Source organism: Tiliqua scincoides, chromosome 4, assembly GCF_035046505.1.
Source record: "Tiliqua scincoides isolate rTilSci1 chromosome 4, rTilSci1.hap2, whole genome shotgun sequence".
Classification (NCBI taxonomy): Eukaryota; Metazoa; Chordata; class Lepidosauria; order Squamata; family Scincidae; genus Tiliqua; species Tiliqua scincoides.
This window is the reverse complement of record NC_089824.1, coordinates 133,759,733-133,774,073: the sequence shown is the minus strand read 5'-3', so window position 1 is coordinate 133,774,073 and position 14,341 is coordinate 133,759,733. Positions and strand designations below refer to the sequence as shown.

At 45.3% G+C, this 14,341-nt stretch overlaps 1 protein-coding gene across 5 annotated transcripts in view; it reads left to right on the top strand.

Annotated features, from left to right (window-relative positions):
* The first annotated feature begins 11,456 nt into the window (after window positions 1–11,456).
* Window positions 11,457–14,341, top strand: part of DPYD (dihydropyrimidine dehydrogenase) — a 533,115-nt gene continuing 530,230 nt past the window's right edge. For 4 of the 5 annotated variants that reach the window (XM_066623607.1, XM_066623609.1, XM_066623610.1 and 1 more), the window contains exon 1: window positions 11,463–11,537. In XM_066623607.1, the coding sequence (XP_066479704.1) occupies window positions 11,499–11,537 (39 nt within the window). In that variant the 5' untranslated portion in view covers window positions 11,463–11,498. Of the gene's footprint in view, window positions 11,538–14,341 lie in introns of all 5 variants that reach the window. The other variant, XM_066623608.1, reaches the window with a different exon arrangement.

Here is a 14,341-nt window from a genome sequence, read left to right as displayed (position 1 = left end):
TCCTCTTCCCCCCAGGTAAAGAGAGTAGCCCCTCAATGGGGCTACTTGATTCAACACAACGAAAAGGTCGACGGTGAATCAAGAGCCTACGTGTAGGGCGCTGAGCCCAAAATGGAGGCTCTGGATCCGGTGGAGCGTCGTGCCGCCAGTCCCGCCTCCCTCCCTCCCTCCCTGGCACTCCTCCCCCATGCCCTCTCCCCACCTCCTGGCTCCCTGTAACGCCTCCTCCCCACCCTCTCTCCGTCCTCTGCCCGCCTCCCCCTTTCCTGGAATGCCTCTTCCCTGCCTCCTCCCACGCCCCCGCTTACCTCTCCACTGCTTGGCAGTCTGCATGACCACTAAGCAGTGGAGGTTGGTTGCCAGCCTGGCAGTAGCCCAGCATGGCAAGGGCTGGGCTACCACAGGCGCTTGTCTGGCAGTAGGGCCCACAAGTGTGCCAAGCCCAGGATTGGGCTCTTAAACAGGAATGAATTCAGTTTTTTTTTTTTAAAGTCCAGCTTATTTATACTTGATTTTTTCCCTGTTTGAACAGTATTTTTCTAGTGCAATTTTATTTTAAAATATGTATATCCCACCTTTCCCCTTACATTGTAAGGCATTCAAGATGGTCCTGGTGATATCTCTTTATTTGATCTGAAAATAGCACATCTTATTGACTGATCACCAATACACCTGATCTTACAGCTTCTATCCAACACAGGTGAGTCCAGCAATATACACTGAGAATGGTGTTTCAATACGATGCTGCATTCCAACTTTTGTCCAAGAATCTTTTCCCCATTTTGAAGGAAGTAATGAAAAGTGATTACCTATGGACAAATCCTTGATGTGACCCAACTGGAGCAAAAGCTCCCCCACCAAATATAGTCAATGAACATAAACTGAAGAAAAAATATTAACTATAGGGATATCTGTTTTGCTGTTAATTTCCAGGAAAAGTTTTTTTCAAATAACTTTTCCATCTTGATTCTGTGACTGTTTCCTCAGAAGTAACTTCCAATATGGTAACTATTTCCATAAGATCTGGTTAAACATGCAGTCGAATGAAGTGGTGTAATTCTGACGTGATAGAATGAATGGTACCATTTCAGACTGTAGGTTAAAGATCACATTTTTGCATGCTGCCTCATATGAAATATGAAACCCCTCTGAAAAACATGTAGCATAATCAGAGTGAGATGGGCTAGTATTTCTCTCTCTTGTGATATTCACTGTTTACTTGCAAGGAAGAGGTTATGGACAAGTATTCAAAGCTAGTGCTATGAATGGATAGCACTATGTCTAACTATGGACTATGGACTAACTATGTCTAACTATGGACAGAAACAGAACACTGCTCCTAAAGTCTTTATGTTTTAAAATATGAAACAAAGCATATATTTAAAAATTTCAAACAGAGAACAAGAAAATTAAGTCAATACCAACCAAAAAGATAGAAAAAAAGACAAAAGGTATTCCTATTACTAGCACTTATCATGTATATCACCTACCATCATGTACATAAAACGATATACATATATATACATAGTAGCTTTTTAAAAGTACAGGTCTGTAACATGTCCCCAATCATATACCATATACCATACACATAGCATCAAGTCTAATATATTAAAATAAAAAATAAAATATTGGAATGAATATTCCTGAAATTGGAATATTCCTGAAATTCCAGGAATATTCCTGAAACCCACCTGAAATTGGCTCATGACCCACCTACTGGATCCCGACCCACAGTTTGAGAAACACTGAGATTAGTGCCTGTAGAACACTGAAATATTACAAAGCATTTTAGCAGAGAAGCTTTTGTCATTGCTGCCCAAGATGCCTGGAATAAATTAGTGGACTCAATAAACAGTTACTCATTATAATTTTAAAATGCATTTGGACACTTCTCAGTTTCTCAAAGTGGTTGCTTAGTGTGATTAACTTAAGTGAGGAATTGTAATGACAGAAAACTATACAAGGTAGCAATAATATGAGTTTTCTGCCCTCCTCTACAGGCCACTCCAGTGAAGGGGAAAGTCATGATTATGTTTAAATGCCACCCACGGTATTGTGCATTTTGAACAGAAGCACATAATGGGTTTAGGGTACCACTTTTCTTCAAAAAAAAAAAATTCTGCCATAGATTCTGTGTCTTTAGCAGGCACATGGCAGGCAGACTTTTAATCATGGCAAGATCCCCAATTTTGTTTATCCATAATAAAACCTTAAAAGTACAGACAAAAACCTTAAAAGTACAAAAACATGCAATTAAGATGACATAGTTACACATGCTATGCTAAGGAAATGTATGGAATGATTACACTGGGTAACACAAAAAGAGTCTTTGTTGAAATTTTTATTGTTTCATAAACAATTTGAAGGTGCTGATTACAACAGTAATTTTTTTTTTATCATCAAAATTTGTTTAGTTATCTTAAATCTTTTGTTTTTCTCTCTCCTATTGTTTAATGCAGTGGTTCTCACACATTTAGCACCGGGACCCACTTTTTAGAATGAGAATCTGTCGGGACCCACTGGAAATGATGTCATAACCAGAAGTGACATTATCAAGCAGGAAAACTTTTTACAATCCTACTCACACTTACCCAGGAGTAAGTCCCATTGACTATCATTGTTAAAAGTATATCTACAAGTGCCTGTTACAAGTACAGGTCTGTAACATTTCCCCAAAAGCAGTAAATACTATGATAGCATTAAATCTAATACATTAAAAATTGAATATTGAAATGAATGGGGACCCATCTGAAATTGGCTGTTGACCCACCTAGTGGGTCCTGACCCACAGTTTGAGAAACACTGGTTTAATGCATCAAAATACACATCTATTACAACTGCATAGCATAAGTTCTGGCTAAACTATTGATATTATGTCAAAAATAGCAGCAGTTGTTTTTTTTTAAACCTTGCACCAAAATTAATAAACATCAAAATATTGAAAAAAACATGAAGTTGTTCACATTTTGTTACACAGTGTTATGCTAGCCTTCCTTCCAAAGAGTTCAGCACAGCATATGGTGGGTATTCCCTTCCCCCTCTAATTACACAGGCCTACAAAATTGAGGGTCAGAAAAGTTTTTCCCAAACTTTATGGTGGTTTCATATGAATTTGGGGTGCCCCAGCTGGCCAGTCCCGCTTTTGCCGTTTGAAAAGAGTAACTGAGATGGAGGAAAGAGAGGAATTGTGGCTCTATATAGTGGCTGCCACTCTACTTCTCCCCAGCTGTGCTCTTCTGCTCTTTTCAAATGGCAGAAGCTGGGAGGTGCAGGAGGCCAGTGCATCACTCCTATGATGGACCTCCTCCTATACAGTGGGCAGGGCAACACCCCATGCGGGTGGGTGTGGTGATGTACCATTGCCCCACCCCATTTTTTTCCTATAACTTTTGAGAGATATTTCAGCGCAGTTTGTTCATTGCATTCTGCATGAAATTACACATCGATTGTTATATAGCATGATGGTATTATTCGAAAATACCAAGATTAAAAAATTTTTGGCCAGTAGTGGTGTCAAACCCCCCCCCCCCATGTACATCACCCAGTGCGGCCCACACTTGCCTAGCAATGCTATTGGCTGGGGTAGTGCTCTCCTGAAAACCCTATTGTTCTCATCTTCTGGGGAAAAACACACAGACATTGAAATTTGCTGTAGAAAATTCCATCCTTTCCAATACACTTCTGGTCTTCTCACCTGGAAAATGCAGCCTCCTCCCACCAGCTCAGACTCCTACAGATGTCTATAGGGACCCCCTTTATCCACTCTCTTTCCAAAGCATCTCATGCATGTTTTGCAGTAAGCTCTTTTCCATAGACTACAGTCAGTGTAACCAATGAGACCTGGAAGTAAAGGTGTTAAAAATTAGGTTCTGAGGTTCTGTTCATACATTTTAAATGTCCAGAAATTGTCCCTGCAATGTATCCTGTGACAAGATCCTCAAGACCCCCCCCCCCCAAAAAAAAGGCATGATTTAATAGGATCAATATATCTTGGATCAACATTTTTATGCTGCTTGAAGACAAGCTCTGAGCTGCCACATTCATGATTTTGCGGTAGCGTTAGATTATGTGGATGCGCTGCATATTTCCGTGTTAGTTATTGGGGTGGGCATGTGGGCAGAAGGCTATTCATAAATCCTCTCAGAACCAATAAGATCCATGCTTAGGTTTTATAGCACTGTGGTTCCAGTGCTTGCCAGAGTCATAATTTGTGTAGCGCAATCAGAATGAACAGATTACATGTGCCACTAGAAAAAGGTATTGGAATAGAGGCAGCTGAGCTCAAAAGCAATTGGGAAATAAGATTCATGTAATGCTCACAGAAGCATGTTTGCACTGCACCCAGGAACTGGGCTGACTCTGAACCATAACTGTGAGGATGTTGTACTTAAGTTGTAGTTATAGGTGAGACCACCTGCCTCTATATAAGCTCTACCCCACTACCTTGATGTGCTCAGGGTCCTTTTGCCAGTGGACATGGCCTTTCCCCTGGGGAGTTGGCTCCAGGGGGCTGGAACAACCAGCCCATGATCCCCAGCTGAATGGATGATGCTGGGCTGCTCCTGGCCTTCTGTCTACCAGTTCCTCCTTGATTTCCTCATTCCTGCAGGGTCCCAGCCCCTGGGTCTCTCCAAGAGGAGAGAAACAATAAGGGAGAGCAAGAAGAACAGAGGAATGAGAGAAGAGAATGAAGGGAAAGCCTACACCTATAGGCTGGTAATTATGCACCTATGTCAAGACTCAGAGGATAGTGATTTGTGCTGCCTTGTAAATAAACTAATAAACCTCATAATGGAGGTTATGTTGCCTTGGCCAGCGCGTTCTCAGAGAATTCAAAAATATTGATGCAGGACCCACATTCATTGATCTGCTGAAGTTTTACAAAAGGCCACAGTGGAATTGAAGAGGGGAAAAAAAACTCTTCAAAGAAAAGCTAAGTGGTACAAAAATGTGTGCTGCAAATCCCAACGCCGATAAGCTGGAAAGAGCAAGAAAAAGAAAATGGGCAGGAGAGAAAGTTAACAGATGACAACTAACAATTCAGCACATTGTCAGGAGAGTGAGTCAGAGCCACACATAAGAAAAGAAGCACGTTTCATCTGAGACTGTTGGGCTTCACCACACCACCATCCATTATTAAAACTTCGTATGTAGATCAGAAGGTCTGACAGAACTCACTGAGTCCTGGTGACATGATGGCGCTGGCAATGAACATACCATGTACAAGAAGTTAGTTTGGAATTTACAGCAAGTGCAGAGTGAGAACAGTTCAGTTATGCAAGGGGAGCAGGGAGGGAAATATTACTGAATTGGGTTGCAATCCTATGCACACTTTCCTGGGAAAGTGAGTTCCTGGGGAACCATTGAGTACAGTGAGATGTACTCTTTCACATTTTATACCACCCTTCCTTCAAGAAGGTCAGAGCTGTGTTCATGGTTTCTTCCTGCCTTGTGTCCTCACAACAACCCTGTGGGGTAGGGAAGGCTGAGAGAGAGAGAGAGAGAGAGTGGCCCAAGGTCACCCAGGAAGCTTCATGGTTGAGCAGGGATTTGAATTTGAAGGGATTTGAAGGATTTGATCTTCCAGGTCTAACTCCCAAACCATAACACCAGTGTGTGTGCATACAAGTGTCACTAGAGATAGTTGTCCCAGCAGTGAGGGAGAGGCTGGTTGCCGCTGCCTCCTGATGTCTGCTTTGCACCCTTCTTGCCCGACCTGTGCTTTCTTTTTTGGACGGTCCAGGCTGCTGCTCAGCCACACATTGCTCCTGGTGCACTGCTCTCCCACTTCTGGCAGAGTTAAGTGAGGAACAGAACATGTCGTGCAGTCCCTGCAGTAGTGGGGGCAAGAACTACCAGTCATACTGTAAAGTACCACCATACACATACTACTGGTTGAAAACTATGGGGCTGCAGTGTTGGCCTTTGACTAGGAAGAGCCAGATTCAATTCAGTACGTATTATTAATAATACTAAAAATACTACAGTGTTTCATTTAGGCAGTCACCATCTTTCAACCTAAGCCGCTTCTTATGGTTGTTGTGAAAATCATGTTCTGAGCTTGTGGAAAAAGCGTGCGATTAAAATTAGGCAATCTGATTTACAGCACACTCCTATGCATTTCTACCCACTAAGCTGAGTGGGACTGTCTCCCAGGCAAGTGTGCATAGGATTGCAGCCATAATATGGAAGATATTGCAAAAAGAGTGGATGAAATATATCCACTTGCAAATGGGGAACCTGATTAAAATGTACAAAGCATGGATCACACCACTGGTGTCATGCAGTGGCTAAAAGACTGAGGGTCCAATCCTAAACATGCACACCAGCTTACCACCGACACGCACTGTGACAAATGTGCTGTAGCGTGCCAGTGGTAACACTTATGGCTGAGCGCCGGAGCAGGCTCGCACAAGCTCACGCTGGGCCAGCGCCAGTTGGAGGCCGGTGGATGACTGCCCAGCGCTCTGTGCGAGGCATGAAGGGAGGCATTTCGGGGTGGGAGAGGATGGGGGAAGGCGTGGCAGGGGGGAGGGAGAGGGCTCTGCCGCCTTATCCTAACTCTCCTCCAGGCCTGAGAGACCCAACGTGTCTCAATAGTGGGTGAAGATCTGAGGAGACCTATTGGGGCTGCCTGGGGTATACATGGGGTAAGGGAGCATACTCCCTTGTTCCAAATAGTACCTGCGGTGCTTCTCAGCCCCTTGGGATGCAGTGGTAGCCATTTTGGCGCCACTGCAACCATATGCACTGGGAAGCTCAGAAATGGGCTGTGAGGAAAAATCAGGACTTTCCCAATATGGATCTCATCTTGGCCATAATCTCATTAGGCGGTCTTAGGCAAGCTGTTCCATCTCAGTCCCAGCTTCCCCATCTGCAGTAAGAGAATAATATTTACCTTATTGGCTTGTTCTAAGGGCGGCATGGAGGCACGTCAAGCTCACAGCACATTCTGAAAATGTTTCTAAGTATTGCTATCAACTGTGAAGACTCACAAAATATGCATACCTTCTAGCTGCACTAAAGGGTTCTCTCACACTTTCTACAGGCATCAGTCTGGTCCCCACTGATGAGCTCGTTGAGAAGATTACAGTGACAATTCATGATTTCTGAGTGGAGTTGCAAAACTGATCAGATAGAAAATGGTTATCTCACCATTTTTCAAGGGTCTGAGAGAGATTGTCACATTACATTTATACCCTGAGCAGGTGAATGAGATTTGCATTATCACACAACTAGTTTCCACAGTACTGCGAAAACTGTTCCAGGTGCTAACTTCTGCTCGTCTTTTGCTAGATCTTTAACTCTGCTTGGCTTTCTTCCTTAGATTGCTGGTATTCTGCCAGGGGTTGGAACAATTGGAACAGTGATGACATAACAGCAGTACAGCTTCTCAGTCTTGGATTATCATTGGTTTCCACCACCACAAGGGGATTTAGGAACAACTCTATCCTGTTAGGCAACAATTGGGCATTGTTATTGTTGATGCATTGAATATGGCAGTGGTAGACCTCCCCAGCCCTGCATCTGGGGCAATGGTCAGTGATGAGGCCCCCTGAGAGGTAGCACTGCCCCCATGCAAAAATCCACACCCCCCCCCCCCACTCACCTGAGGCTCATGGAGCCTCGTGCAACCCAGGACTGCGTCGGGGAAGCCTCTTGGAGGTTCCCTGATGCTATAAACTGTGCTTCCAGAAAACCGGAAGTATAGTTTCTGCCCCTGTCGGGAGCCTCAGAGTGGCTTCCATGGGGTCCTAGCAACTTGCGCCCAGGGCTTTTGTCCCATAGAGACCAATGGTAGGTCTGCAACTGGAACATGGATGAGGACATACTCTCAAGGCTGATGCAGGCTGTGTGGTGCAGGAGATAAGAGTCTTGGGTCCCAATTCTATCCAATTTTCCAGGGCCGGTGCAGCCATGCCAATGGGGCCTGCACTGCATTCTGCGGTGAAGAAACAATCACAGCAGTGCCCTGTGGGAACATTTGTTTCCATTCCTCAGGGCTGCACTGCAGCTGGAAAGTTGGATAGGATTGGGCCCTTGGATTTGCATTGGGGAGACCTGGATTTAAACATCTACATAACAGTGAAGTTCCCTGGATTGACCTCAAGCTGGTGATTCATTCTCAGTCTAACCTACCTCATAGGGATGCTGTGAGGATAAAAAGGGATGACTGCTGTCAGGCCTTTGGCATCCCAGGCCCTGAATTGTTGTAAGCCAGGATGTGGCAGGAGGGGCCTTGATGTCCAGGCCTGGTATAAAATGTACTTAAAGGAACAGCAGCACTGTATGCTGATTAGCAATCAGCTTGCACCTGTTACAGGTGGGAGTCACGTGACTTGGGGAGAGATGTGTGCAGAGTCCTGTAGGCTATGGTGGAGTGGTGCAATGCACCACTGGACAGCCAATCAGACTGGGTCACAAGACTGCCTTGTGACTATGAGGTTGCCCTACTCTGATTGGCTGGCCCCGGTATATATGGTGCAAGCACAGACAGCAAGGTGTTGGTTGTTGTGGTGGAGTTTCTGCATGCTGTGCTGCTGGTTTGTGTACTGATTTGGACTGTGCTTCTTGTGACTGTGACCTGCTGTATCCCTGACTTCTGGACCATATGACTGACTACTCTTCTGCCTGCTCCTTTTACCAGTACATGCTTCTGCAACAAACAAGCCTGTGTCTGCTTCTTTGGCTCTGTTTTGGGTCTCCTGCTTCTTGTGCTGTCTTCCTATGCTCCCGTGCCACTTTGCTATCGGGAAAGCAAGGGCTATCCTCCCCTGCTGACCTGACAACTGCATACTGCCTTCAACTCCTTGGAGGAGGCAGAATGCAAGTATAAAATATACTGATATTCTGCCTAAGACCAATAAAATACTCCCTTTCATTTCTCTCTCTGTACTGTAATCTCCCTCCTTTCGGCAGCAATAGTAGAGCCCATGCTCCCTAAGAGCCCAATCCTACCTAACCTTCCAGTGTTGATGTAGCTGCAATGCAGCCCCGAAGTGAGGGAACAAACATCCCCTTACCCCAAGGAGGCTTCCGTGACTGCCCCCGCCCCACTGCAAGATGCAGCACATGCCCATGGGCATGGCTGCAGGATCACCACTTGGTTGGATAAGACTGGCCCTAAGTCATGTTTCTCAGAGGGCTCTGTGTCTTCTTATAGCTGCATAGCAGGCAGAAATTCAGCTGAAGTTGTTGTTTTTTCCAAATTGGAAAAGTTTTGCCAGTGGTAGTACAACCTGTCACATAGTAGTTACATGTTCAGGCACCCTGGTAGAAAAACAACAGGAAGAATCAGGTTCAAATCCCAGCTCACTTTGGAATCTGCTGCAGGATCTTAGGCTAGTCACTTTCTTTCAGCTTAATTATCTCCCAGGAGTTTTCAGAGAATGAATATGGGAGGGGAGGGTGAAATCTTGTATGCCACCATGACCTCCTTGGAGGGTGAGATTAAAATGTAATAAATAAACTAACACCCCCGTAAAAAAAAGTTCTGAGTCTTGTTCACTGCATAGGTGTCAGGCCCTTTTGACTTATAACACAGGCCAACACACATTTTGCTTCCTTAAACGTTACACCAATTTCTGGGTATATTTGGGGTGCCAATTCCAAAAATGGCATCCGTTTTGCCCTATCATATCTAGTTTTGGAGACACGGCATAGCCTCTTTAGTGAATGGTTCAAGCAGCTTCCTCATGAGGAAGCCTACACCATGGCTTCCTCATGAGGAAGCTGCTTGAACCATTCACTAATGAGGCTATACTATATCTCCAAGACTAGACGTGATAGGGCAAAATGGATGCCATTTTTGGAACTGGCACCCCAAATTCTTACCAAACCACCATAAAGTTTGGGAAAAACCTTTCTGACGCTCAATTTTGTAGGCCTGTGTAATTTTCTTCCCCTAATAATCCCACATGCCAAGAGCATTACTTTAGTTGACTTAGCACCCAGCATGGTTGGCACCTTTCATTCTGGGCTGTGCTCTTGTGCCTTTTAACATCTGCAGGACACATGCAGTATATCCTACTTCCCTCAACATAGCTACAGCATCTGCATACTTGGAAAGCCATCATTGGTGGAATAGGAGCTTATTCTATCATGTAAATTATTGGTTCCCAAACTTTTTAGCACCAGGACCCACTTTTTTAAATGACACTGTATGAGTACTACCTAGGTTCAGCAGACTTTAAAAAAAAATCTAAAAAGAAATGCTTTATTTATTTATTTATTTATTGACAAGTAATAATAAAAATAAAAAGGAGATATAAAAAGAAATGTTTTAATTATTTATTTACAAGTAATAATAGCAATCAGAAAAATATCTGTCAAACTATCTTTCTATATCAGTATCTCTTAAACTGTGAGTTGGGACCCAGTAGGTGGGTCCCCATACATTTCAATATTTAATTTTTAACGTATTAGACTTGATGCTACCATGGTATGTGATTGCATTTGGAGACATGTTATAGATCTGTACTTTTTAACAGATATATGCTTTTAACAGTGATAGTAAATGGGACTTACTCCTGGGTACCTGTGGATAGGATTGCAGGCTGGGACTGTTAAAAATTTTCCTGCTTGATGATGTCACTTCCAGTCATGGCATCAATTCTGGTGGGTCCTGACAGATCCTCATTCTAAAAACAAGGCAGATCCTCATTTTAGCGGGTCCTGGCGCTAAAAATTTGAGAACCACTGCTCTCTATATTTACACTTGCTTACAAACTGCTGGAGCTCAGAGCCCAATCCTCTGCTTGTCTACTCAGAAGTAAGTCATATTGTAGTCCATGGGGGCTTAGTCCTGAGTAAGTGTGGCTAGGATTGGGGCCCTTAGCTACTTGCAGGGCAGTTAGCAGCTACCTGATTTCTGACCAGCCTCAGGGCTTGAGGCACTTACAGCCCCATCCCACCCACACTTTCCTGGAAGTAAGCCCCATTGACTCCAATGCGACTTACTTCTGAGTAGACATGCATAAGATTGGGCTCTTTCCATCGCCCATACAGGGCCCACCAAAAATCAGTTTGGGACCCACAGTTTAGGAACCACTGGTTGCTTTTCTGCGGCTGTTGTTGAAACTCTCAGTTATACTGAGAGGGCTTCTAAAAATGAGGCTGCAGTTTAATTCGTTCTCTGCCTTGGCCACTGGGCATCGAAAAGAGGGTCCGACACCCCGAAAAGGATGCAGCTAATCAGATGAGCCTGGTGAGGCAATGACACTGGCAGCCTCCAGTGGGTGCGCGAAAGGCTCCCCGCTGCGCGCTCGTCCGCTTGGACAGCAACATTCCAAGCAGGCGGAGGGCCCGGGCTGCAGCGCGCGCACACGCCCTGCGTAGCAGGGCCAGAAGGAGCAAGCGGTGTGTGCCCGCTGCACACTGCCCCGCAGTCTCCGCCCACGGGGGCGTTGCTCTTTCCTCGCCTGGCCGTCGTGCGCACGGGGCTCCTGGACGCCGAGGGGGAAGGCAGGAAGAGAGGACGCGGCTGGCTGGCTGGCGCTATGGCTCGGGTGCTCAGCCGAGAGCCTGTGGATATTGAGGTACCCGCTTTTCCCAGCAGCGCCGCGGCAAAGCAGGGCCGAGGAGGAGCCCCGGAGGCAAGCTGCAAAGGAAACCACCACCACCACCACTTTGACCCCTCCCCTCCCTCCTTAAGGTGCTGTTGCAGCCCTCCCCCCTCCTGGGTGGCCCTTCACTCTGTCACCTGGCTGGACCCTGTCCTAGCCACACTTACCTGGGAGTAAGCCCCACAGACTAGGATGGGACTTACTTCTGAGTAGGCATGCAGAGGATTGGGCTCTAAGGCTGCAAGTCTACCCACACTTACCTGGGAGTAAGTGCCACAGGCTAAAATGGGACTTACTTCTGAGTAGACATGCAGAGGATTGGGCTTTTGGGCACTAACAGTCTGGGGGAAAAGCTCCTCTAGGGACGTGCAGAGTGTTTTCCTTCCTCTTAGGCTGGCCACAGCCAACTGGGGGAGAGGTTGCAGCCAGCCAGCCAGGGTTTCTAGCAGTGAGGAGGAATCCTCTAGGCAGGCTTGGAGTCTTTGCATCTCTGTCTAAAAAGAAATTAAATTAAGTACTGCTTGATTGTTTAATGCCACCTGGTTGTATTTTAGCCACTGTCTGTAAAAGGAAGACCTGTTATGCAGCTCCTACACTTGGGCCTGGGCACACAACTTGTGTGATTTGGCTTGTGTTCCAGTCTCTGCTTCCCTACTGCCCTCAACAGTAGTCTTTGTCAAAATACTGCTTTCTGGTTTCTGTTTCAGAGCCAGTGTGGTGCAGTGTTTCTCGACCAGTGGTTTGGGTACCACCAGTGGTTCTTGAGGGAGTGTCTGGTGCTACTCTCAGGACCCCAGCAGAGAGACCATGGATGCAACACAACAAACAGTGGTAGGAGGCTCACTTTGGTGGGCAGAGCTCCAAAGCATGCTTTTCTGCGCTCCAAAAAGCCCTTCCATTCACCCTGAGCCTCTTACTGGGGTTTGTAGCATTGTATCTGGCCTCCCAACCCGAAAGTAGCTTCTGGTGGTACTTCAAATAAGTTGACCATGTGAAGTGGTATGGCAGAGGACAAACCTTGAGAAACACTGATGGTGGTGCATTGGGTTAGAGTAATTTTGAAGGGGATGGATGACAACAGAGGATGTCCAGGATCAAATTTTCATGCAGCTGACTGGGTGACCCTGGGCCAGTCATTTTCTCTTTGCCTAACCTACCTCACAGGGGTGCTGTGAGATTAAAATTCTCACAGGGTGGGAGTTATGACCCCATATCTGCTGTCTTGATTTCCTTGGAGGAAGGCGGGATAAAACTGTAATAAACAAATCAGAACCATTGTTGTGTGGACAAATCCAGGGATGGCCCAGGATCAGGGTGACCAGATATCATAACTGGTCACCCTGACAAGGCATCCCAAAATGTAGGACATCCCAAAAAGTAGGACATGACAAAACAAAAGCTAAAAGCATTCATATATTGATTTCATGTAGTTAATTTAAACATATTACTTATTATTAAATTTAAAACTATTACATATAATTTATTAATTACATGAAGGCTTTGCGCTTCCTGCAGGGGCCCATTCACAGGGAAAAGGAGGGCATTTAAGTTCTTTACCAAGACATGAGCCTGAAAAAGAGGATGTCTAGTCACCCTGCCCAGGATACTCTGGTTCCGGAGGCAGAAGAGCCAAGTGGCACTTCTCCCACACTGTCCCAAGCTGTCAACCTGATGCCCTTCAGCACCATTCCCAAATCTGCCTCTCCTGAAGCAGTTCTCCTCACTCTGTTTAACGCAGTGGTTCTCACACAGTTAGCACCAGGACCCACTGTTTAGAATGAGAATTTGTCAGGGCCCACTGGAAGTGATGTCATCAAGCAGGAAAATTTTTTAACAATCCTAGGCTGCAATCCTACCCTCACTTACCCAGGAGTCAGTTCCATTTGCTATCATTGTTGAAAGAATATACATAGTAGCTTGTTAAAAGTACAGGTCTGTAACATTTCTTCAAGTGCAGTCACATACCATGGTAGCATCAAGTCTAATATATTAAAAATAAAATATTGGAATGAATGGGAACCCACCTGAAATTGGCTTGCAACTCATAGTGGGTCCTGACCCACAGTTTGAGAAACACTGGTCTAACGAATTTTGGTAAGGATGGCCCAGTACAAGCAAAACTGTGAAACACCTTCTTCATTAAAGCCCTTAGGGCACAATCCTAACCAACTTTCCAGCACTGACATAGCTGTGCCAATGTGTGCACTGCATCCTGCAATGGGAGGGCAGTCAAGGCTCCTCAAGGTAAGGGTATGTTTGTTACCTTACCTTGGGGCTGCATTGTGGCTAGGCCAGTGCTGGAAAGTTGGTTAGGATGTGATAAGTAACCTCCATTCCGCAGAACAGAAACTTCCACCCAGCACTTGCTTGCTTTCACAACCCTATCACTGTCATTGGCTGGTAATAAACTGGATTTGAATGGTTATGGAGTTAGATATAAGGGGCTCTTTTTCCCAAGTAACTTCTCCTCTCTCAGATCAGTTTGCCCAGGAATGATTGTTGAGTACCAGATTTCCCCCTGCAGAGGGAATATTGGGTGAACCCACCTGATAGTAGACACAGCAGTGATGCATGTGTGCACAGGCAATCCAGGAAGGCAGCCAGTCTCTGTAGAATGTGCAGTACTCACTGGGAGTATTTCACTTTAAAATCTGATGCTTTCCTGGGAAGAGTGAGATGCATGCCATTCGTCCTGGATTGTCTTGTAAAGTCACAGAATGAAAGCAGATCATTGAAGGGGAAGATCCAGGGCCATTTGCCCTCAGATGTTGGTCAAG